Source organism: Talpa occidentalis, unplaced genomic scaffold, assembly GCF_014898055.3.
Source record: "Talpa occidentalis isolate TD23 unplaced genomic scaffold, MPIMG_talOcc4v2.1 talOcc4.15, whole genome shotgun sequence".
Taxonomy (NCBI): Eukaryota; Metazoa; Chordata; class Mammalia; order Eulipotyphla; family Talpidae; genus Talpa; species Talpa occidentalis.
In genome coordinates this window covers 20554682-20579081 of record NW_023601543.1, presented here as the reverse complement: position 1 = coordinate 20579081, position 24400 = coordinate 20554682, and the positions used below count along the sequence as shown (strand labels likewise).

At 44.9% G+C, this 24400-nt stretch overlaps 1 protein-coding gene across 1 annotated transcript; it reads right to left on the bottom strand.

Moving 5' to 3' along the window:
- Window positions 1–251: 251 nt before the first annotated feature.
- Window positions 252–2016, bottom strand: LOC119246546 (upstream-binding protein 1-like). Its single transcript, XM_037512906.1, has one exon. The coding sequence runs from the start codon at window positions 2014–2016 to the stop codon at window positions 505–507; it is 1512 nt and encodes a 503-aa protein (XP_037368803.1). The 3' UTR covers window positions 252–504.
- Window positions 2017–24400: the final 22384 nt, after the last annotated feature.

Here is a 24400-nt window from a genome sequence, read left to right as displayed (position 1 = left end):
GGGTGGGGGGGGGGGTTGCGCACCTAATCAGCACACAGCATCTCTCCACAGATTCCAGGCTGGTTCCACAAAGGCACTGTCCCCTGCCCCAGTCAGCATAAGGTTCAGGCAAAAAAAAAGTCAAACTGGCACAAAAAGGCAAATTGCCCAAGCACATTTTTACATTCATTTGCAAAGTTCACACAGTGTAAAGCGGAAGCAAAGGCAGCTTCTGGAAACTGTATCTACTGGCCTCTGCCAGAGAAGCAGGCAGGCCCACCTGCACGGCGGCCCTAAGAAGTAGGCAGTGCTGTCTGAACAAGCTCGGGCTCACTAGTGGATACTTGGCAAGTGACAGAGAAGATTCACCTCCCAGACAGCTCACTAGAAAGGTCAACTTGTGTTTTCAACATGGAACATTTACACAATAAAAAAATGTGATCCTGAGACGTCTTGGATTCAGTCTTTACTCACTTTTAAATGTGACTTTATTTGGTGCTGAATAAAGTTCAAACCAGGAAGACATCACTTCAAAATTATGTGGATACCATTACCATTTTCAGCTTGTACTGCAGAGAGTAAAAAGCAACTCTCATCTTCAAAGTGCTGAACCATCTGATCGCTAACAAGAACGAAAATACCAGTGGGACCCTGTCTGTAAATCTGGCCGATTTGGTGGAAAGGAATATTAAACAGCAATGCAAGTTTCTGAGCGACTTCGGAGGCGACCATTTCTTCCAAGTAGATTGCATGATAAATGTAGGGTGCCCCACTGAAGGGGAAGCTTCCAAAGCCTGAAGCCAGCTGCTGCCCTGGCAATGGGATGGTGCTGGGCTGCTCCTGGCACACATAGATGGTTAAACGGGGCTTCACGGACTTTGACTTCAGTGAATTATAGAGTCGAATGCCGTCGGCTGCACCACAAATTTGTGCCAAATCCTCCTTTGTCAATTTCAGTAAGTCTGCACCTGAAAAACTGGAAAAAAGTGTTCTGTAGGGAGAGAATCTGTTTCTGAGCAGCCACTCTTGTGTTTCCTGGATGGTGGCTGAAGGCTGAAGGGCATCACCCGGGGCCTGCGAGGCCCCAGCAACCTGCTGGCCCGGGATGGGATCGCTACCGGCCAAGCCGCAGGTGCCCTGCGGGGGGAGGGTGGGGGTGGGCGCCGCGGGCAGACTGTTACTCACGGGGCTTGTGGGGACATCGGGCCACGGGGAACACTCGGTGAGGATGGTGGTGTCGTAGGACTGCTGATACTTTTCTTTTTCATTCGCCGTTCTCTTCTCCATCTTCTCTCGGTCAGTTTTATGTCTTCGGTCTGCCCCTTTAGGCTTAAAAACTTTGATTTGGCAGCTGGCGGAGTGGACGTGGTCGGTGTAGTCTCCATTTTCATTCTGCTTGAAAGTGTCGACCTGGATCCTGAAGGGCACCCCCCGCTCGCCCCCGTGCTTCCGCGGGGTGAATTCCGTGCTGATGCAGTGCACCTGGATGAAGGCGGATGTGCGCTTCGCAGGGTTCCACAGGAATTCAACCGCATTTAGCTGGTTTGGAATCGTCTTTGTGTCCGTTATTCCCACGGACAGCGGGATATCTAAACCGAGAAGTCTGTCTCCTGGACGATTCCACCGCCAGCCTTCAAGTTGCTGATGCTCCGTAAACTGTAGCCGTCGGTCATGGAAGACGACTCTCACGATGCTCTTCAGCAATTTCCCAGTGATCTCAGGCATCTGTCCCATTTGCCGATTATCCAGCATCCGGATTTCGTAAGACTGACCTTGGTTCAGGTAAGTGAGCGTTTCGTCATGCAGCTTAACCGCGGCCGACGTGGGCGCACCCATCACGTACTGAAACGGTGGGCGTTTGGCTTCCCCCGCCTGCGGAAGGCTGGGGTCGTCCGGCCTGAAGATGGGCAACGCCAGGACATCGCTCATGCTGTAGGCGTCGGCGCTCACCTCCTGCCCGATGTCCAAGAGGCTGGCGTCGAAGTCGTGCACCAGCCGGGACTTGATCATCTCGTCCATGTCGAGCAACCAAGCCATCTTGCAGCCTCGCCGCCGCGGCGCGGGCTGCGGCCTCAGCACGCCGGGCGAAGGGCCCGAGCTCCGCGGGAGGGTCTTTTGCGAGAGCGCGGGCGAGGGCTCCGGCGGCGGCGAGGCGAGCGGTGGCCGGCGGAGGGGCGCGTGGCGCGCGACCCAGAGCGGGGGAGCAGCCGCCCCGCGCGAGCCGCCTGAAGGCAGTAGCAGCACCACGCGCCGCTGGCGCCGCCCAGAGCCTCCAGCCGCCGCGGCCCCGCCCCGCCCCAGGGCCCGGCTTGGGGGTTGGGGTTGGGGTGTGGGGAGGGGCGTGGAGGGAGCTTTTCCCGCTCCGCAGACCTGGCTGGGCCAAAGCAGGCGCCACCGGCTGGGAGATGTGCATTCCCGAACCCTCCGGCCAGCACCCAGGCGCTTGAGCACTTGGGGCTGAGCCTATAACCCACCCCACTCCCTCTGCTCGGCCTGCCCAAAGGTAGGCTTCCATACCTGGTGATTCCAAAAGAACGTTCAAGTCTTTAATCCATTTTGAATACATTTTAGTATATGCTATATGATAGTGGTTTAGTTTCATTTTTTGGCATGTGGTTGTCCAGTTTTCCAACACCATTTACTGAAGAGACTTTCCTTTCTCCATTCTATACTGTTGGCGCCTTTGTCATAAACTAGTTGTCCATATATGTCTGTTTTATTTCTGGGCTCTCCATTTTTTTAGCAATTTATTTATTTATGTATACAAGAACTGGGGTACAAGCCAGAGATGCGGGGGGTGAGAGGATCCACCAGAGACAGAGTGGGGAACAGAACAGGCAGACTGACTGAAATACACTGCTGAGGGGAGCAGCGGGCGAGACAGAAGAGGTCTGCTGTGCCATGTGGGTAGTTCCCTGGCCGACTGGGACCGAGCTTGAGCTGCTGAGGCTGCAGATAGCTTCACAGTGCTGTGCTTAACCCCTTGCGCCACCATGCTTTTCCATTGCTCAGTGTGCCTGTTTTTATTCTAATATCAGACTGTTTCAATTACTGTACCTCTGTAGTATAATTTGAAGTCAGGAAGCATGTTGCGTTAAATAAATTGAAGCAAGCAAAAATTGAGTTTATTAAAGAATCAGCACTGAGGATTCAAACCCCAGAATACTTCCAGATTATTCTGGAAAAGCTGCCTGAATATTGAAATTCTCAATCAGGATTTTAAAAAGTTTGCAAGATGAAACATTTCAAGGATTTTTTACTAAGTAAATGTGGGTAAGGGCCCAGTTAATGTAGCTATCTGATGTAAACAAAGAGGGTTGTTAAATGTTACCCTATTTAGAGGCTTATCTGTTGGGAACTGGCAATTTTAGAGTCAATTCTTTTAAATTACTGATTTGTTTGGAGGCAACAGTTTCCAAAATGCTGCTTTTACACAAAGATAGCATTTTTCCTGGGCACAGTATCTTATAAGACCGGACCAGCCACATCCTGACTCTTGCTTTGTACCCCTTAGTTGGTACCCCAGGGATGGGTTACCCACTTAATTACCTTTGGTTAACAAGCAAAATACCTCCATTTTTGTTCTTTTTTTCTTAGGATTGCTTTGGCTATTCAAGGTCTTTTGTGAGTCCATACAAATTTTAGATTTTTTTGGTTCTATTTCTGTGAAGAAAGCCTTTGGGGTCTCCATAGGGATTGTTTTGAATCTGTACATGGCTTTAAGTAGAATGGCTATTTTGACAATGTTGATTCTTCCAATCCATGTCCATGGAATTTCATTTTTATTTCTTTGTGTTTTCCTCAATTTCTTTCACCAGCATCTTATAGTATTCATTGCATAGTCCTTCATGTCTTTTGGTGAAATTTATTCCTCACTAATTCTTTTTGGTGCAATTGTTGTCATCATTTATTTTTTTTGCCAGTTCATTGTTTACATGTAGAAATGCAAGCAACTTTTGTATATTGACTTTGTAGCCTGCTTCCTTACTGTATTTGTCATATCTAATGGTTTTTTGGTGGAGCCTGCGGTTTTTGATATAATGTTATGCCATCCGCACATAGTGACAGTTTTCACTCAAAGAGAATAAAAACAAATGGGACTACATCAAACTAAAAAAGCTTCTGAATAGGGAAAGAAAGCCATCATTAAAACAAAAAGGCGAGAATGGGAGAAGATATTTGCAAACCATATATCAGACAAGGGGTTAATATCCAAAATATACAAAACATACAACTCCACAATGACAAAACTTACAACCCAATTTAAAAATACAGCATTTATATAGGCATTTCACTAAAGAAGACCTACAGATGGCTAACAAACACATGAAAAGATGGGTTCTACATGATTTATCACCGGGGAAATGCAAATCAAAACTCTGATGAGATTTCATGTCATAGCTATAAGAATGGCTATTATTAAAGTCAGGAAATAGTAAGTGTTTGCAAGGACATGGAGAAAAAGGAATACTTGTGCATTGTTGGTGGGAATGTAAATTGGTATAGCCACCATGTAAAACAGCATGGAGGCTCCTCAAAAATTTAAAAATAGAACTACCTACCGTATAATGCAGTAATCCCACGGCTGGGTATTTACCCAAAGAATGTGAAAAAAAAAAAACTAACTTGAAAAGACATATGCACACCTATGATCACTGCAGTACTATTCACAACAGCCAGCTCTGAGTAGAGCAAATCTATGGGTGTGATTTTTCCAACAGCATGTGTATATACTTGGTGTCTCTGTCACATTTTGGTAATTCTGGAGATATTTCAAACTTTTTAGTTATTATTATATTTGTTGTGGTGATCTATAGTCAGTGGTCTTCAAGGTTGTTATTATAATTGTTCTGGAGTACCACTAGCTGTGAGAAGAACAGGAATTTAACAAAGAGGCTGCATTTTCACCACCCCTCCCCCCATCCAGTAATTCTAGGAAAAGTCTGTGCACATTCTGGGGCAAGATGACCAAACCGACTTGTTTAAAACATCCTCTGTCGGTGTTAACATAAGGGGGTCCTGTTATGGCTAAATGAACAAAATTGGTTAGAACCAGGTCAGGACCCTACCTGTGAGCCTCCTGCTCCCTCAAACCAAGCACATGTATATCAAACAGCCTCAAAACCAAAGGCTTGATTCACTCTTGAATTTGCCGGTGCTTACTCTTGCAGTAAAATTCACTTCTAAATCCCTGCTATGAGTGAGACCATCCGGTATTTTTCTTTTTCTTTCTGGCTTATTTCGCTGAGCATGATCCCTTCCAGCGCCATCCATGTTGCTGCAAATTGCATGAGTTTATCTCTTTTGATTGCTGAGTAATATTCCATTGTGGAAAATCTAAATAAGGGACCAGGAGGGCCTCCCCGGTGGCGCAGCCGTTGAGCACTGGGTTGCGAAGCTGCCCGCAGCCTCTGCGGTGCCGGTTCGATCCCCAGCTGCTCCCCGGCCACCGGAGGAGGGTCCCACATGGCGCGCAGACCTCTCCTGCCGCCCGCTGCTCCCCTCAGCAGTGTACTTCGGTCCTTCTGCCTGCTCTGCTCCCTGCTCTGGCTCTGGTGAATTCTCTCACCCTCCCGCGCTTCTGACTGTACCCAGTACTTGTAAAAACAAAAAACAAACAAGCAAACAAATAAATAATACATTCCTCTATTAAAAAAAAAATTTCTAAAAAAAAAAAAATTAAAAAAAAATAAGGGACCAGGAAAAAGACTAATTGCCATAAAGTAAAAATAAAAATCAACAAGCAACTATAGACCAGAGACACACTACAGTGGGGGGTGGGGGAAGGAGAAGAGGGATTAGGGTCAGAAAAAGGGGGTGGGAATTGTATGGGGAATATAACCAAAATGAAAATGCATACATTATGCGAAAATGAAAATGATGTAACTTATATAAAATAAAATAATAAAAAAAATTCACTTCTAACCCACCCACTCTGACTTCCACACGAATTCTCTCCTGTACTGAAGTCAAGAATCTCTGGATCCCTCAGCTCCCTTGGAATCCATTAACTGCACCCATATAAGATGGTAGACTTAACTGATGAATGTTGTGTGTGTTCTGACTGCTCCACTGACCCTCCATTCCTGTCTCTCTCTCTCTCTCTCTCTCTCTCTCTCTCTCTCTCTCTCTCTCTCTGTCCTAAGGCCTCTCTATCCCCTGAGACATGACAGTATTGAAAGTAGGCCAATTAATAACCTTATAATAACCTGTCAGTGTTCAAGTGAAAGGATTAACATGAAGAAAGTATATTGAAAACCGTGAAAGGCTGAAAGTTAGGCTTCATGCACCAGTTAGCCAATTTCTGAGTGCAAAATAAAAGTTCTTGAAGGAAAGGTTAGACCATGAGGGATTATGAAGTGCCACTCCAACCTTATTGTTGCTATGGAGAAAGATTTAGTGGTCTGGTTAGGTCAAACTAAGCACAACATTCCCTTAAGCCAATGCCTAGTCCACAGAAAGACCCTAACTCTTCAATTTTATGAAGGTTAAGAAAGGCACTTCATCATCCCCTTGTGCTAGAGAAATCTCTCGTGAAAGGAAGTCAAATAATGAGGCAAATAGTTGTCTTATTTTAAGATATTGTCACAGGCACCTCAACCTTTAGCAACTACCACCCTGATCGGTCAGCAGCCAGCAATATCAAGGCAAGACCTCCACCAGCAAAAAGATTAAGATTCACTGGCTCAGATGATCATTGGCATTTTTTAGCAGTAAAGATTTTTTAAGGTATGTACATTGTATTTTTTATTTTTTAAAGATTTATTTATATATACAAGAATTGGGGTACAAGCCAGAGGCACAGGAGGGTGAGAGAATTCACCAGAGACAGAGCGGGGAGCAGAACAGGCAGACGAACCCAAAACACTGCTGAAGGGAGCAGCAGGTGAGACAGGAGAGGTCTGCCACACCATATGGGTATCTCCCTGGCCAGCCGGGATGGAACCCACGCTGCAGAGGCTGTGGACAGCTTCACAGCGCTGGGCTCGACCCACTGCACCAATGGGGAGGCCCTACATTGTGCTTTTTAGACATAATTCCATTACATGTTTAGTAGACTACAGTATAGTGTTAATATATGTTGTGTATGCTCCGGGAAACAAAAAAGTCCTGTGACTCACTTTATTTCCAAATTCACATTATTGTGGCAGTTTGGAACCAAAACTGAGTATCATCAAGATGTGCCTGTAAAAAAGAACAAAGGGATAGTGGTGAGCTAGCTTATGTCAAGCCAACCATTTACTAGTAACAGTTATAAATTCTGGTCCAAATAAAAAAACTGTTTGCAATTATTAGAAAGAGACCTAAAAGATGTAGAAACTGGAGAGATTCAGACACTGGAAGAAGGGAAATGTAATAGGTCACGTTCACATCTGGAAGGTGTGCTCCCCTGAAATGCCTGCAGTGTATGGCACGGGGCAATGCAAACTTAGTAGAAGCTGCAATCTCAATGGCCTTTGGAGTCAAAGAACAGAGTTCAGGGTTGCTGGGCTGGCTGTAAATATAGGGGATAAGCTAGGAAAGTAAGGTTCCACAGGCGCGGGAGGAAGGAAGCTCTCAAATCTGCATATAAACCTCTCTTAGATTCTTGGCAGACTCCTAAATCGTACATGCACGGTGCTAATATTCAAGGAGTGCAGAGGCAAAGCAAGAACAGGAAGGTTAAAAGACACGAGCCAGAATTTCAACGGTATCCTCCACAGTGGAAACAAGAGTTTAATTCAACCCAAGTTAGGCAAACTGAACAAGACATCAGAATTCTGACTGAAGCCATAGAAAGATCACACCTTAGGAGTAAAGAACATTATTCCCAGACTAATAGACTCTCCCTAGGATGAAAGGTAAATCTGATATAAACCTGGGCTTCCCTGGTGGAGCAGGTGGTTGAATGCAGCGCTGTGAAGCTGTCCACAGCCTCTGCAGCGCAAGTTCGATCCTTGGCCAGGGAGATTCCCACATGGTGTGGCAGACCTCTCCTGTCTCACCCGCTGCTCCTCACAGTATATTTCAGTTAGTCTGCCTGTTCTGCTCCCCAGTCTGTCTCTGGTAAATCCTCTCACCCTCCTGCACATCTGGCCTGTACCCCACTTCTTGTATGCATGAATAAATAAATATTTTAAAAACCTGATATAAACTTGTCTGAAAAATGGATAAAATCAATCGGTAATTTAACTGCTTGCTAGGAACAAAACTCAACATGGTTTAGTGGGAAAAAACAGAAAATCCAGAATATCTAGCACATATCCTCAAGATTGTCAGTAAATGAAAAAATAATAAAAGTACCAAAAATGCCCCCAAATTCTCCTAAATTGATCTGTATATTTAATGCAATCACTGTAAGAATCCCAGCAATTGTTGTGCAGATGTGGGCAAGCATATTTTAAAATTTATATGGAAAGGCAATTGACACAGAAGAGCTAAGACAATTTTGAAAAAAGAGAATGAAAGGGGGAGGAATCATTCTACCAGATGTTAAGTTTTATTATATACCTCTTGCAATTTAGAAAGTATGATACTGGCAGAAGGATGGAAATGTAGATCAATAGAACAGAATAGAGAGATCAGGCATAGATCCGCACAACTATGCTTAACTGATTTTTGTCAAAGCTGCAAAAGCAATTTGATGGAGGAGAGAGAGCTTTTAAAACAATTCCAGTAGGGCCATTGGACATCCATGGGCAAAAAAATCCCCCCCAAAAAACAAAAACAAAAAACTGAACTTTAAATTAAATCTCACATTTTATACAATATCAACTAAAAATGAAGAATGGACATAAATGTAAAGTGTTAAATTGAGAAACTTAAAGGAGAAAAGTATTTGGAACCTAGGGCTAAGGGAAAAGAGACCAAAAGTGAGATCCAAGAAAAAAAAAATCAGTGAGTTTAACTTTATAAAATTAAAAACTCCTGCTTTGTGAAAGATACTTTAAAGATAAAAAATAAGCTACAGACTGGAGAAAATATGTGTATACCACATGTCCCATAAAGGACATATATCTAGAATAGGTAAAGAGCACTTACAATTCAACCTTAAAAAGCCTAAACAATTCAATGTAAAAACTGGCAAAGGTCAAGAACAGACATTTCTTCAAAGTGGATACAAATGGTGGGCCTCCCTGGTGGCGCAGAGGGTGGGGCGCAGCGCTGTGAAGCTGTCTGCAGCCTCAGCAGCGTGGACATGGCACAGCAGACCTCTCCTGTCTCGCCCGCTGCTCCCCTCAGCAGTGTATTTCAGTCCTTCTGCCTGTTCTGCTCCCCGCTCTGTCTCTGGTGAATCTTCTCACCCACCCGGCCTCTGGCCTGTATCCCAGTTCTTGTAGCATAAATAAATAAATCTTTAAAAAAAAAAAAGAAATGCTTGAAAGATCTCAACAACTCCAATCAAAGAAGAAATGCAGATGATAAATAAGCATATGAAAAGATACTCAGTGTCCTTTCTCAGGGGAGAATTGCAATTGTAAAGAGCAATGAGCTACCGCTGCACACATGTGAGAAGAGCTGACAGCCCCCAAGCTGACAATTACAAATCCTGGCGAGGCTAGGGGCTGCAGGACCTCCTAGGGGCTGATGGGAATGCAAAAGGCTACAGCCACCCTGGAAGAGACTCTGGCAGTTTCTTATGAAGCTAAATGGACTTTTATCATACAAGCTAGCAATAGTACTCCTAGCTATTTGTTCAAAGGAGTTGAAAACTTACATCTACACAAAAACTTGCACACGAAGGTTGATAGCAGCATTATTCTTAGCAGCCCAAAAGTTCAAAGTTAGTTTCTGAAGAAATGTTGTTTGGTGGATGAAGGCTCCACGGAGGGAGTCTCATTCTCTTTCTCTGTATTCTGATCCATCTGGAAGGGGGAAGCTTTGATGTCACCACCAGCCCCAAGGACCACATATATCTTCACTAGTTGCATCCCCATTTCTCTTTTAAAAGATTTTATTTTTATTTATTAATGCATGTAAGAACTGGGGTACAGGTCAGAGGTGTGGGAGGTGAGAGGGTTCAACAGAGACAGTGGGGAACAGAACAGGCAGACTGACTGAGATACACTGCTGAGGGGAGCAGCGGGCGAGGCAGGAGAGGTCTGCTGCGCCATGTGGCCGGGAATCGAACTCAGGTGGCACTGGCTGGTGACAGCTTAGTAGTGCTGATAGTTTATTCTCTGTGTCACTAAGGAGTCGTCCCCATTTTTCTTTTTAAAGGGCTTGCGGAAGGAGCTGCAAAAGCTCCCTTTCTGGTCTTGCTGGGCTTTTGATCACTGAAAGACGTTTGTTCTTTTCTTTTTCTTTTTCTTTCTTTTTTTTTTTTTTGGACAGAATCTGGCGGTGTATTCTAAATGCATCTCCCTCCTGACTTCCACATCAGTCAGCTCTTAGCTTTGGGACTTCTGTTGGGGGATGAAGGGGTTGGGCATGAAGCCACAGCAGGGAGAGGGCAGTGACAAAGCCCAGCGTTCAATTATATCCATGAGTGAATTTGTTTAAACAACCCTGTGCACAACCACAAGCTGCAGGAGAGGTGGAAGCCGTGGACTCTGAGCAAGAAACACATCCTCTAAGCTTTCAGAACAGAGGCCAGGGTGGCAGTCAGCCCTGCTTTTTTTTTTTTTTTTGTCAGCCCTACTTTTAACAAGTTTCCTCCTTCTTCCACGGCCTCATGTATGGGGGTTGCAATTGTATGGGGAATATAAAAATAAAATTAAAAAACGTGCCTATTATACACACACAAACACAAACACACACAAAAAAAACCTGTTTGTTTTATCTCTATGAGAATAAGTTGACTTTAAAATAACTATTGTAACACTTCCATAGCACTTGCCAGGTGCCAGGTATTATACTAACCACTTTATATATATATTAACAAATTTGGCCCTCATAACAGCGTAAGAATACTTAAGTTGTACTGTCAAGTGGTAAGATAAGGGTAAACAACTTGTAAATCCGAAGTTTTGGCTTGTATGCCATGCCATGGCATTGTACACACACACAGTCACGACCTCCCCCACCCCAGGAAAGCGCACACGAATAATTACATATGTAACTAAATTAACACACAAGAGATTGAAGAAATGAAGATTAGTGTGCAGCTGAGAGCTGGTTTCTTGAATCTCAACATTTAGGCAAAGGGAAGTAAAAACTTCACACAGCATTATAACAAAAGCAGTAAATTTGAAGGAAAATTAACATTTGTAAAAAAAAATGTGAACATGTTCAACTGATGGACAAATTCTATGAACCGATAAATAAGGGAGCTGGATAAAGGAGGGAAGGTAGCACAAATGGCAGAGAGACAGGAGGGGGGTGAAAACAGCCCCCCAAGGGTGAAGATTGACAGGTTAGCAAACTACTTGCTTTGAGAAAAGCATAATTTACCAGTGAGCTCTTAGCAGTTTAGAACACAGTTTTCTGTACATGAAAATATGTTGTTTTCTACTTTGAGGCTTGTTTTGCAGCTTGCATTAACATCAACATACTCAACCTGTCCCTGGGAGGAGGGAAATCCCACCTTCCCCCCACCCCCCACAGAAGCCACCCCCTACGCCAATGAAATATAATTTTGGAGTTGGGACATATTTTTGACCAGTGGTTTCTCATAATAGAGTGGATGGTGTGAAGAAAAACTTTCAGGAATCAAATGGTTAAAATGAAAATGAGGTAAATCATTCTTTTGCCTTTTTTCACCTTGGAAAAATAAAGTTTTGGCTGGTATGCAACACGATGACATTTTGCTCCTGTGGAAAAAAACTATTTCCACATCTAATGTCCAGATTGCAAGATATTATGCACAACGGCCAGCGTTTAAAACCATATGCTATGTTTGGACCTAAGTTTTTATACGGAAAGAAATTGAGCAAGTGCAAGTAGGACTTTAAATGGGTTCTGAAAGCTTGATCCCCGCCTGGGGGCCTCTCCAGCTGAGACTCAGGGAGTCACAAGATCATCAAAGCCAGAGGACCAATGAAGCCAGATATTCACAGGGAAAAATAATAAAGATCTTGCCCTTCCTCGCTAGTGAGGAAATTTCCTGACAAGCACCGAGGGAAGTGGCAGAGTCATTAAAAAACAGACCCGCAAGTGGTTTCCTTTTCCTACTTACTCGTTAGCATCCTGGAGCAATATCTCCTTCCTCTCCAGCCAGCCTGGTTCTTGTCTATGATTTTTGGATTACTGGTCCTCACTTGGCTTGTTTGGAAGCCAGACCTCTATCACATTCCTGAGGGCATTTGTTCCTCCAAGAGTGTGTCCCAACGCACTTGAACTTGATGAACCGCTGGTAGAGAAGACAAAGAACAAAATATTTCTTCCTCTGTGAGAGTTAATATACAAATGCCCTTTCTAAATGAGGTCAAGAGGGTAAAAGAAAGTTCCCACGAATGCATAATCATCACGCCACAGAACTTGTAGCCGCCTGGGTAAGAGAAGTATCATCTGTACCCAGATATGTTCCTTTGCAGGAAGGAGGTTGGGGACGCTGAAATCACAGATAAGTGGCCTGAATAAACTCTCCCAGAGAAAGTGACCAAGGCAACCAGAGCTTCATAGCAATACTAAGAATTAGGCCCAGGGCTGGAGACTTTAGTGTCAGGAGACAAGCGAACTGCATACAGGCGGGCCACGAAAAAGTGCGGACTTACTCCCCATGCAGAACGTGAGGACCATGGAAACGCTCCCTGCCCCGAAAGCCTTGGAACCTCACTTCACCCCAAGCCCAGGGACAGAAAGGCGCATTTGGAACAGGCCCTCTGGATAGGAAACTTGTATGTGAGGGGTTGGGGGGGGATAGAATTAAATATTTGGTTTTGAAGATTCCCTATCACCCTAGTCATTTTGTGACCTCAAAATTTCAGTTTTCTTATAAGAAACAAGATCCATGGAACCACTATGGGTATTTTCCTTTCCTAAGTATGTAGATGTAAATTTTCAATTACTGGTTCAGTCTGGGTGTGCTGATGCAACAACCTCCTTGCACCCCACACACCTCACTCACCTCATACCCACTCCTCTAATCAATGATTCCATCTTGCACCTGTACATGCTCTAGGGTTCTTTCGGGGTGTGCTTTTTCTTGGTTTTTTAAAGGAAGGAGGAGCAGACCCTAATCCATAGCTGACTGAGCTGTGCAGGATTGTTGAAGTAAAGTGCACTGAGCGGATTGAGAGAGAGCATAATTTTGCTGGTTTTGGTGGAAGGCAGAGAGAAGGAAATTTCTGTATAGAATGAATTCAAAGTTAAATTTGCATAATCTTTCCTTCTTAAGAGCTTCTTTCGCATCTCCTTGCCTGATGTTATTGGCAATGATAGAGTCTCCTCACACACTTACATTGACGAGTCAAATGACTGCTTTTGGGATTTTGATGAATCTTGGTTCAGGATTAAATACCAAATAGTTGCTGTTAGAGTCTTGCTGAGAAAGTGGCCAGGCACATCTTACTGGTGAATTCAGTTGTGGACATGCATGTACCTGTTGCTTTATTTGTTCGAATTGTTTTTGTAAACTGACGTAACAGTGGTGTACAACACTGTGTACATTCAGAGGTGTAGGATCCCATGTTTTAAGCTGTGGGCTTGATTCATCTGTTGGTTTGTTTATTGGCAAGGGCCTTCGATACTTTCCAGAAAATGCAGAAAGCAATTTTTATACAACTTGGTTGACAGAGTAATTAGAAAAAGCATTTAAAGCAATATGATTTCGGACCTCCCTGGTGGCACAGGCAGTTGAGCGCAGCACTGTGAGGCTGTCTGCAGCCTCTGCAGTGCCGGTTCGATCCCCACTGGTCTTGGTGCAACCCACATGGCGAGCAGACCTCTCCTGTCTCACCCGCTGCTCCCCTCAGCAGTGTATTTCGTCAGTCTGCCTGTTCTGCTCCCTGCTCTGTCTCTGGTGAATCCTGTCACCCTCCCGCGCATCTGGCCTGTACCCCGGTTCTTGTGTAAAATAAATAAATCTTTAAAAAAAAATAAAAAGTGCAACTCAGATCAGCTCCTTTCCTCTCCTAATTGTTCACACACTCCTTAACTTCCCAGGATTTGGCTTTTTTTTTTTAATTTGTTTGTTTGCTGTCTCTACCTATAGCTCTCTCTCATCTACCTTTTTCTGAGTACAGTCTTTTATTTTTTTTCCTCACTACCATCCTTGTGACACTTTCTCTTTTTTTTTAAAGATTCATTTATTTATGCATATAAGAACTGGGGTACAGGCCAGAGGTGTGGGGGGTGAGAGGATTCACCAGAGACAGAGTGGGGAACAGAACAGGCAGATCCACTGAAATACGTTGCTGAGGGGAGCAGCAGGCAAGTCAGGAGAGGTCTGCTGTGCCATGTGGGTAGCTCCCTGGCCAGGGATCGAAGTTGTGCTGCGGTGGCTACAGATAGCTTCAGAGGTTGTGTCTTAACCCCTTGTGCCACCAGGGAGACCCCTTTTGAGCCTTTCTTGCTTCCCCTTCCCTCTTTTTTTTGAAGATTCATTTTTTTTTTATACAAGAGCTGGGGTACAGGCCAGAGCCGCAGGAGGGTGAGAGGACTCATGAGAGACAGAGCGGGGAGCAGAACAGGCAGACTGACTGAAATACACTGCGGAGGGGAGCAGCAGACGAGACAGGAGAGGTCTGCCCTGCCATGTGGGACTCTCCCCTGCCGGCCAGGAATCGAACCAGCGCTGCAAAGGCTGCAGACAGCTCCACAGCGCTGCGCTCATCACGCTGCGCCACCAGGGAGGCCCCTCCCCTTCCCTCTTAATCTTAGAGCCCTCACTTCATTTCTTAGTGCCCACTAAGTTTTTATGAGTATTTTGCTGTGTCTGCAAAGTCTTGAACCACAGCATAACCTGCGGAGCTGCCTTTGGATCATCAAAGCAATAACACAGCTCACACCAATAGGAGCCAAGTTTTCTCTCCATATATGAGCCAGTGACAGCTTTTGCCACCACTGTCCTTGACTGAGGACAGCAACAGGATGCTATGAAACTATTGGCTTATTATTTCATTTGGGTCAGGGCAGCAGTCATAGCTTCATGACTATTTATCCTGTGTGCTTGTGCATCCGAGGGCCCGCTGTCCCGAGAGAGCATCTCCACGAGATGCTAGCGGCACAACTTGTCATGGCTGAACTTGGACTTCTCCGAGAACGGCAAGTGCTCAGGTTTGCTGGGAGGTCACAAGCACAAGCTGTCCTCTGTGAACTCTGCCTGCCAAACCCTTTCCTTGGAATAAATAACGCTTCCCAAAACAATTATTTGACAGATGGCAATGCCAACGATGAGAGAAGGAAAATTTTCAAGTGATGAAGCAATAACAGGATCAGAAAGGAAAATAAAGGCCAAAGGACTAAGAAAAAGAGGGAAACAACAGGTGAAGGGAAATATTTGCAGTGAATGATGGGTAAGCATTAGTTATTGAAAAGTAGTTTAGAAATGATTAAACTCTCGAAGAACACCTCCAAATGTTTGATTGCTCAAAGAGGGAGGGAACAGACATCCCAGAAACACACATAGAAAACAACATTTGAAAAAGGTGTAAACCTCATTAGGTAACCAGGAAGTACAAGTACTAGGAAGTACAATTTCATACCTGTTTAATAAACAGAAACCAATTTAAATGACAAAACACAATGTGAGGCTGTGTGAAAAGGTGGATGTTGCGAGTGGCAATAGTAGTAGTAGCAGTAGTGGCAGTAGTCGTCGTAGTAGTAATAGCCAACATTTACTGTGCTCACCTTTCTCATAACATTTCTGCCCAGGAGAGCTGTGTGTGATGAGGTTTCCTCCACTTCACAGATCAGCGGACTGGTTCTCAGAAGAGAAGGGAACTGCCTGCCATCACACAGCAGGGATAGGCAGAACCAGCTGAATAAAGCTTCATTGAAGTTTAAAACCCTATGATGCCGGCCTCCCTGGTGGCGCAAGGGGTTAAGCACAGCACTATGAAGCTGTCCACAGGCTCTGCAGCACAAGTTCGATCCCCAGCCAGGGAGAAACCCACATGGCACAGCAGACCTCTCCTGTCTTGCCCGCTGCTCCCCTCAGCAGTGTATTTCAGTCCTTCTGCCTGTTCTGCTCCCCACTCTATCTCTGGTGAATTCTCTCATCTTCCCGTGCCTCTGCCCTGTACCCTGGTTCTTGGATGCATAAATGAATGAATCTTTGAAAAAAAAAATCCTATGATCCAACTGTGATGGAGGATGATGGGTGCTTTGGTAGTGTGTGTGGTAACATAGACCTGAAGAGGTGTGAATCTGTACTCCAAACTCACATGCAGTGTTGTAAACCAATGTTAACTCAATAAAAAATGATAGCATTAAAAAAACCCCTATAATCTTGAGGACCACTGCCTCCCATGGCGATATTTAACAAGAATAATAAAAAGATTCATGCTCTTTTGCTTCTTGTATTTCAGGCCTTGGATGTTAAGCTTAAGAAAAGAACTTGGGCCTCCCCGGTGGCGCAGCGGTTGAGCGCTGGGTTGTGAAGATGCCCGCAGCCTCTGAGGTGCCGGTTCGATCCCCAGCTGCTCCCCGGCCACCGGAGGAGGGTCCCACATGGTGCGCAGACCTCTCCTGCCGCCCGCTGCTCCCCTCAGCAGTGTACTTCGGTCCTTCTGCCTGCTCTGCTCCCTGCTCTGGCTCTGGTGAATTCTCTCACCCTCCCGTGCTTCTGACTGACCCAGTGCTTGTATAAATAAATTTAAAAAAAAAAAAAGAAAACTTGAAAGAAAAAGTCCCATAAATGTGAATGTGGCCATTAAAATAAAAAATATGATAAAATGTTAGAGCATTTCTGAAATAATGTTAAATGGAGCAACTGGGGCCGCGGCATTGGATATTGAAAGCAATTATTTATGGAGTGACATCCAAGAGCTGAATTGAGTCAGTATTTCTATGATTTGGGATGGGGAACAGAGGACATTTCTAATAAGAAAGTTCTCTGCCTGACTTGTGGCACCAGACTGCAGGTTTTTGAATCAATTTTATCCATAAAAGACAACGTTGCAATTTGTCTGTTCTCACTGGCCCGCAGACCCTTCAGTTTCTGAGAGAACAACCGTGGCCCGTCCTGCCACTCCCCCGCTCCTGCCTCTGGGCTGCTGCTGGAGGCCATGCTGCTCTGGCCCAGCGTCCTAGGAACAGCTTCTTTATTGAGCACACGGGCAGGTTCTGAGGCCCCGGGAGTCAGGGAGGCTGCTGAGGAGTCCGTGTCCAGCCCTGCTGGGATCCACCCAGCAGCCGGGCGAGGAGTGAGGCTAGACGCAGGCACTCGGGTGAACAGGAAGGTTGGAGCAAACCCGCAGGACCCTCTTGATCAGAACCAGAGAAGCCTGGACAACTGAACACATGGAGGCAGAAATCAGCCCGCATCTGAGCCCCTTCAGCAAGGCTGCCCTTTGGGCCCTGAGGAACTCCAGTCCAATTCAGAGGAAAGAGTCCTTTTCACTTACGCAGTCACAATACTGATCCTCTTTTGCAGGCATTAAATCGGGCATGCCTGAGGAACTTCGAGGGCATTCAGCTTCCATTTACGGCTCCCCTTCTCAATCTAGGACCCCTTGACCGTGTGGCGAGGTGTGTGACGGCCGCCTGAGCACTGAAGCAAGGTTCTAGTGGGGGATGTTTTGCAGTCTGTGTTCATTTCAATTTGTAGCCCCTTCCAATTATGCCCATACTTGTTGTAGAGATTGCAAGACTAAAATAAAATAAAAAAAAAGCCTTTAATCACTAATCCGTTTTTGAAAGGGCCTGAACTATGTACTGTAAACATGAAATTTCCTCCTGAATACTTAAATCAATACAGTCTGGTGAACCTTGACACCCGACTGGGACACTGGCTTTGTCAGTCCCTCTAATACTTGACTTGACAGCCTTTTTCTCTGATGAAAAATTGCTCCTGCTTTTATAGGAAGGAGTTGATACTAGGCCAGTGTATATATGCAATGTTTTCCAAACTCCTGGGTCGGCCAGTTGGTATTACACATTGGAAAATCCCTATCATAAATAGACAATTGCTTATTATTTTATCCAACTGGGAGAAGCTCAGCAGTGGCTGCCAACAGGTAGAAATGTGTCTGGAGCTTGTGGGAATGTTCTGATAACCAAAAATAGCACAGGATGAAATGTAATGATGTGACCATCCTAGCGTATTTTCTACTTAAAGATCCTGTGTGTGTGTGTGTGTGTGTGTGTGTGTGTGCATGTGTGTATGCTAAAGACAGAGAGAAGGAAGGGGAAAGATAAGCATTGGATGATTTCACTTACATGTGGAATAAAACAACAAAGCAATGGAACAGACAAAACTAGACCAAAATAAACCCTTGGATTCTGACTGCAGAACTGAAGTTAGCAGACCAGGGAGGGGGTGGGGTGGGGTGGAGCTAAGGGTAGAGGGAGCCCAAAGGACTGTGGAGGAGGATTGCTGGTACTATGGTGTGGTGTGGGTGTGGCAGCAGGAAAACAAAAAAACAAACAGAAAAAGAGAGGGAACAGCAATAATGCCAAGCCTCGCTCATGATTTGGATGTAGAATTAGAGAGCTCTGCTGCTCACCAGGCAGATCATACTAGAAATTAATGCTGAATGCCAGGAAGCTCATCCTCAGAATCTGAGAGGGATTCAGACCAGGAAGCTCCAAATCTCGGACAACAAAGCAGATTCCAAAACACAGTCAAAACAGTTCCTGATGTCAAGGATTCCAAATACAATTGAACTATTAAATCACATCTATGTGTGAAGGGAGGAGCGGGGAAGGTGGTGGGCACCAAGTGAGACCTCTGCCCTTGTATTGCTTAAGTGCAATCATTCGCTTTATATGTAGCACTTAGGGTACAATTAATATTCTTTTAAAAATATTTATTTATGCATACAGGAACTGGGGTACAGTCCAGAGGTGCGGGGGTGGGGGGGTGAGAGAATTCACTAGAGACAGAGTGGGGAGCAGAACAGGCAGATGGACTGAAAGCACTGCTGAGGGGAGCAGCTGGCGAAACAGGAGAGGTCTGCTGCACCATGTGGGTAGCTCCCTGGCCAGCTGGGGATCAAGCTCATCTGCAGAGGCTTCAGATAGCTTCACAGTACTGTACTTAACCCCTTGCACCACCAGGGAGGCCCAGAACTCTGGTATTTGATGCACTCAGACCTTCTGTCATTTTTTTTTAAGATTTATTTATTTATTTTATACAAGAACTAGGGTACAGGCCAGATGTGCGGGAGGGTGAGAGGATTCACCAGAGACAGAGTGGGGAGCAGAGCAGGCAGAGTGACGAAATACACTGCTAAGGGGAGCAGCGGGCAAAACAGGAGAGGTCTGCTGCACCATGTGGGTAGCTCCCTGGCCAGCCAGGGATCAAACTCATCTGCAGAGGCTGCAGATAGCTTCACAGTACTGTGCTTAACCCCTTGTACCACCAGGGAGTTCCAGAACTCTGGTATTTGATGCACTCAGACCTTCTGTCATTTTTTAAATTTTTCTTTGCTTTAATAGGATATTAGTGGACTTCCTCTGAATACAGGTCTGTGAAATTTCATGAAACACTCCACACAGTACCTTCATATATAGCCAAATAAACCATCACAATACACAGAAAACCTCAAAGATGTGCACTTGGGAAACCTTGGACAGGAACCAGTGGAGATGGTGACCATATTCGTGCTTTGCTTGCCTTGCTTTTTAAAATGTGAGACTTCCAGATTCCTGATAACATTGTGTATTTTCAGACTGGTTGCCATTCACTCACTGAAAAAGAGCTCACTTTTCTTTTAAAAAGGACAGTAATCCACAATTAACTTTTTGATTATATTGTATGCATCTTATGTTATTTGTCGGTTAAATTCTAAGACAGAATAAAGTAATGCATGAATGAATCAAATAAAAAAAATGACAGAAGCAGAGAGGGAGTTCATTTAAATGGTGCAGATAGAAGAAAACACACAAAAATCCCTCCTCCCTATCCAATAATTTGATCTTTTTAATTTTGCCCTGAAGTATTCCATAGAGCTATAATTGAATCCTTAAGTGAGCAGAATGCCCAAGACCTGTTTAACACCTTTCAAATTTTCTGGCTGAATCCCTGTGGGAGTTGAGGTCTGTGATGTTATTGGTTGGCTTATGGCTCTCATGACACATCCTGGCGAACTGTGGTACCAGTGATGAAATAATCTGAGTATTTCTTAGGGTGCTGGGACTGTGGACTGGACCACTAACAACTGCACTGGGAGAGCCTCCCCCTGTCTTTTAACTTTCCCTCCTCCCTTATCAATATTTCAATCCTGGTAGGAAAAATCCCTGAAGGCGACCTAGTTAAAAGGAGGGAAAGCCAGACAGAGAGAGAGAGAAGACAGCTCTGTGACCTGACCTTGTGAGGGGAGCTGTGGAAGATTCTTAGGGCCTCATTTGCATATGAACCTGTGTTCTCTTTCTTATTTCTCTGTAGCTTTTGCTTTATAAAGCGCAGCTGGCCAGAGCCCCCTCCTTGTGTCCTGCTGGTACCTCTTGGCCCCACTCACTGCCCAGCTCTCCACACTCCAAGACCAGCTCTGTATCCAGTCACTGACATGGCTTTCTTTCTCCCCCTAGGTCTCCATGGCTTTTCCCACTTCTGATGTCAAAACATTCTTTGCTGGGCCTCCCTGGTGGTGCAAGGGGTTAAGACGCAACCTATGAAGCTATCTGCAGCCACTGCAGCATGAGTATGATCCCCCGCCAGGGAGCTCCCCACATGGCGCAGCAGACCTCTCCTGACTCACCTGCTGCTCCCCTCAGCAGTGTATTTCAGTCAATCCTCCTGTTCTGTTCCCTGCTCTGTCTCTGGTGAATCTTTTTGCCCCCGCACCTCTGGCCTGTACCCCAGTTCTTGTGTGCATAAATAAATGAATCTTAACAAAACATTCTTTGCTTCAATCTTTCCTACCACGTTCAAGGGGAATGGGATGGAGACTCTTCCTCGGTCTCTACCTTGTGTCTATTTCCCCCCCAAACCAAGATTCTTGGGTCTGCAGTAGAAAATCATGTTCCAGTTCTGCAGTTGTCATAGACACTAGTGCTGTCTGGGGGCTGTGCCGGGAAGGGACAGCTGTACCAACTTGCTACTGGTGGCTGAACACCACCTTTTAACTCACTCATGTCCCCTTGTTTATGAAAAGCTATAGAATGTGCTTTCAGAAGGAATCTTTTGTATTCCTATTGGCATAATGAAGGCTTCCAAGCTATTAGCCTGCTTTCCTAAAGCAGTTAATTCAACACATGTGCACAGCGGACTGTTATTCATGAGCTGTGCTGCCAGTTGGCAGCCTGGGCCTTGCTAGTAGATTGGAGGAAATGATAGCTGTTGTAGTGGAATCACACCCAGCCTTTTGTGAGACGGGTACAAATTGCATCGCTCTTTGAAGGTTGTGATGTTTGGTATGTAAGAGTGAACACCAGGAGACTGCATGCCTTAAGGGGGGAAGGGTAGCTTAGTGCTAAGGCCCAGCGAGAAACCTTGAGTCAGCAGCCCTCTGTAGGAAAGGGTTCTGTGGAGGATGGAGGTGGTAAGTGCTGAAGAGCTGAACCTGGATGGGCACTGCTCTCAAACGGATGACTCTGGCCCTGGGACAGGACTTGTCCACACAGGCTTGCCTTCTCTGGAAGGAATTCTGCCACACTCTTGCAGTTCATCCTGCTGCTCTGGGATTGCCTTCCCTCCTCTGGAATATAAAGGGAGAGGGCTGGATGCCAAAGAAAGCCCCTTGTGGTACAGAGACCACTGTGGTTTCCCCCGTTCACTTGGTTGGCCGCCGGAAACAAAGAGGTACTTTGCTGGGAAGAGCAGCATGAAATGATGAGACTGGTTGGTTTTCCGCCATCGCTCTTCGACTTTTTTACTCTTTCCACACTGACCTCTTATTGCAAGGCCCATGATCATTCATCTCACTTGCCCGGTTAAGATGTCTCGCGTGTAGATGCCACAAAGGAAAATAAGAACATGCCTGCCAAGGAAGACAGGTTTGCCTGAAGTGAGGATTCACTGTCATTGGGCACCACCTTGGCTTAATGGGATGGAGAGTAAGGAACGTCTCAACTGAATCCCCAAATAAAAGTCACAGCATTCTTAGGATGAGGGGGGGTGTGATGAGGGTTATATGATCATAGCGACTGACTCCTGAGGGTGTGCACTCAAGGTTTTGAGACTCCCCCCTCCCCACCAGTACAAGTCCAGGGATGGGTAGACAAGAGACCAGGCTGGACTTACCAGCCAGGAAATCCAGCGAAGGGCTCTATTTTAGCTGTTGTTTCATCGCCAGGACTCTGGTGTCACCTAGAGGAGTCACGCAGTGCCAGGTGACAGCACGTCGATCCCCACATGCTTGCGTGTGCTCAGCGTGTGCCCAGGGGTAAGCACCGTGCCTGACGTGTATGACTCACGCACATGTGCTTCTGTTCTGTTGAAGACAATGCAGAACAAACCTCTCCCCTTTGACATATTTATATGTATGTATATATTGTCTTTATTTCAAAGCTCCTTTTCACATCTATTTGGAGGGACACTCTTGTATCGCTCATTAGAGAATGGTTTCTGGCCCTTCTTTTCCCCCTGCCTTTTCTTTCTAAATACATGTAGTTAAAATAGTTGCTTAAAATTTTGATTGTCAAGCACATCCAAGTTAGATCTCCAAGGTTCCCATTATATTGTATTTGTTGAATCAAGATTCCAGTTATATAAATCTCATTTTAATCAACAAAAGTTTTTTCCTTGCAGAGGTCATACTTTCTTCCTACTTAATTTGACTATCAACCTTATTATTCGGAAAGTTCACTGTTACTCGTTCTTCATTGTGAAAAAGTTTAGAAAGCAAGACAAAATGCTGGATCTACTGTGCTCCTTACAAGATTGTGTTTATAACTTTTCAACCAAAATTAACATCTGCAAAGACCACCTGACTTCTATCTCTGACCTATATGTTTGTTGTTTGCCAGTCTCTACAGATTTTTTTTTATAAATAAAAGCTAGTTTCTCATGTTAGAATAATTTCTGATCTATGCCTTTGGGGCATTTGAATATACATCGAGAGAAATTCTCTTTGGGGCATTAATTAATTTGAAGGATTAATTTTAGAAGATATCTTTTGCAAACCTAGACTAAGGGTAAGTTATTATCTATAGTGATGTTTTGCTTGTTTCTTATGCCTCATGCCACCACTCTGCCTTAATACATCTGGCACCTGAAAAAAGTAGAGACACTTTTAGAAAGATAGTGTGCATGACAAGGACACCTTGCACTTATAGGAAAGATAATGCATTTTGTTTGTTTCTTCTAGGCATCCTGAGCATGAGAATGAATGTTCTTTGATAGTGTGTGTCAGGCTGGATGTGAGGATTAACTGAGAGATTTGGGCTGAGTATTCTCTGACTTTCAGTCTCAGGTTGGAGAGGCAGAGTGTGGTCCTTCCAGCTGTTGCCACAGCAGAGGAAGGGTTAGGACTGAGTCTTATCATGTCCTGGAATTTACATGTTCAGAGACACATAATGTATAAAAAAGGAAGAAAGTGGTCAATACTAGGAAATAAGGACTTTTGGCTTCAAAATCACCTGTGAGAATGGCAATGGGCATACACGGGAACATTCTTGGGGAATGTAGGGGAACTTCCCCCCTACTCCAAATAGGGCCTGGGGTCTCTAGGTAGCAATAGCATTTTTCTCTGTGGAAATCTAACAATACAATCACTTTGCTGACACGTGTCACAAGTGTGAAAGGTGGGAAGAAAAGAATAAAAATTTGTGAACATAAACGCAGAGTCTATGCTTTCCCAAGAAAACATAGCTCCCCCTTTCACACTGGGAAAATAAAGTGTTATGAAACTGGTCTTTGATGAACTCCCACGAGAGGAAATTCTGACGTAACCATGGCACTAGTGGTATTGTGAGTTATAGGAAAATACATATATATGGTCATTCAAATAATGATCAAAATATATTTTTCATACATATCTCATCTTCACCCACAGTTTCTGACTCACATTCTCCTTGGAACTTGAGAGTATTATTGAAGGGGTCTCCTGTTATGTTATTGAAGGTAACTTTTGGAAAACACCATGGTTGCCAGGGAAACCAACATGAATATAAAGAGTGAGAATTTTTAATCCTGCCCCATGATTTCCTGGGAAAGTGGAGGGGCTAAAACTAGAGTTCAGTTGTCAATGGCCAATAATTTAGTCAAGCATGCCTAAGTAATGAAGCCCCATAAAAATCCAAAAAGGGGGGGAGCTTAAGAAAGCTTCCAGGTGGGGGCCTCCCTGGTGGCGCAGCCAGTTGAGCCCAGCACTGCGAAGCTGTCCACAGCCTCTGCTGTGCCGGTTCGATTCCCAGCCAGCCAGGGAGATACCCACATGGCGTGGCAGACCTCTTCTGTCTCTCCCGCTGCTCCCCTCAGCAGTGTACTTCGGTCCTTCTGCATGTTCTGCTC

What these genes read in the sequence shown, in the direction of transcription:
- LOC119246546 (XM_037512906.1), bottom strand. Translation starts at nt 2,016, where the DNA reads ATGGCTTGGTTGCTCGACATGGACGAGATGATCAAGTCCCGGCTGGTG.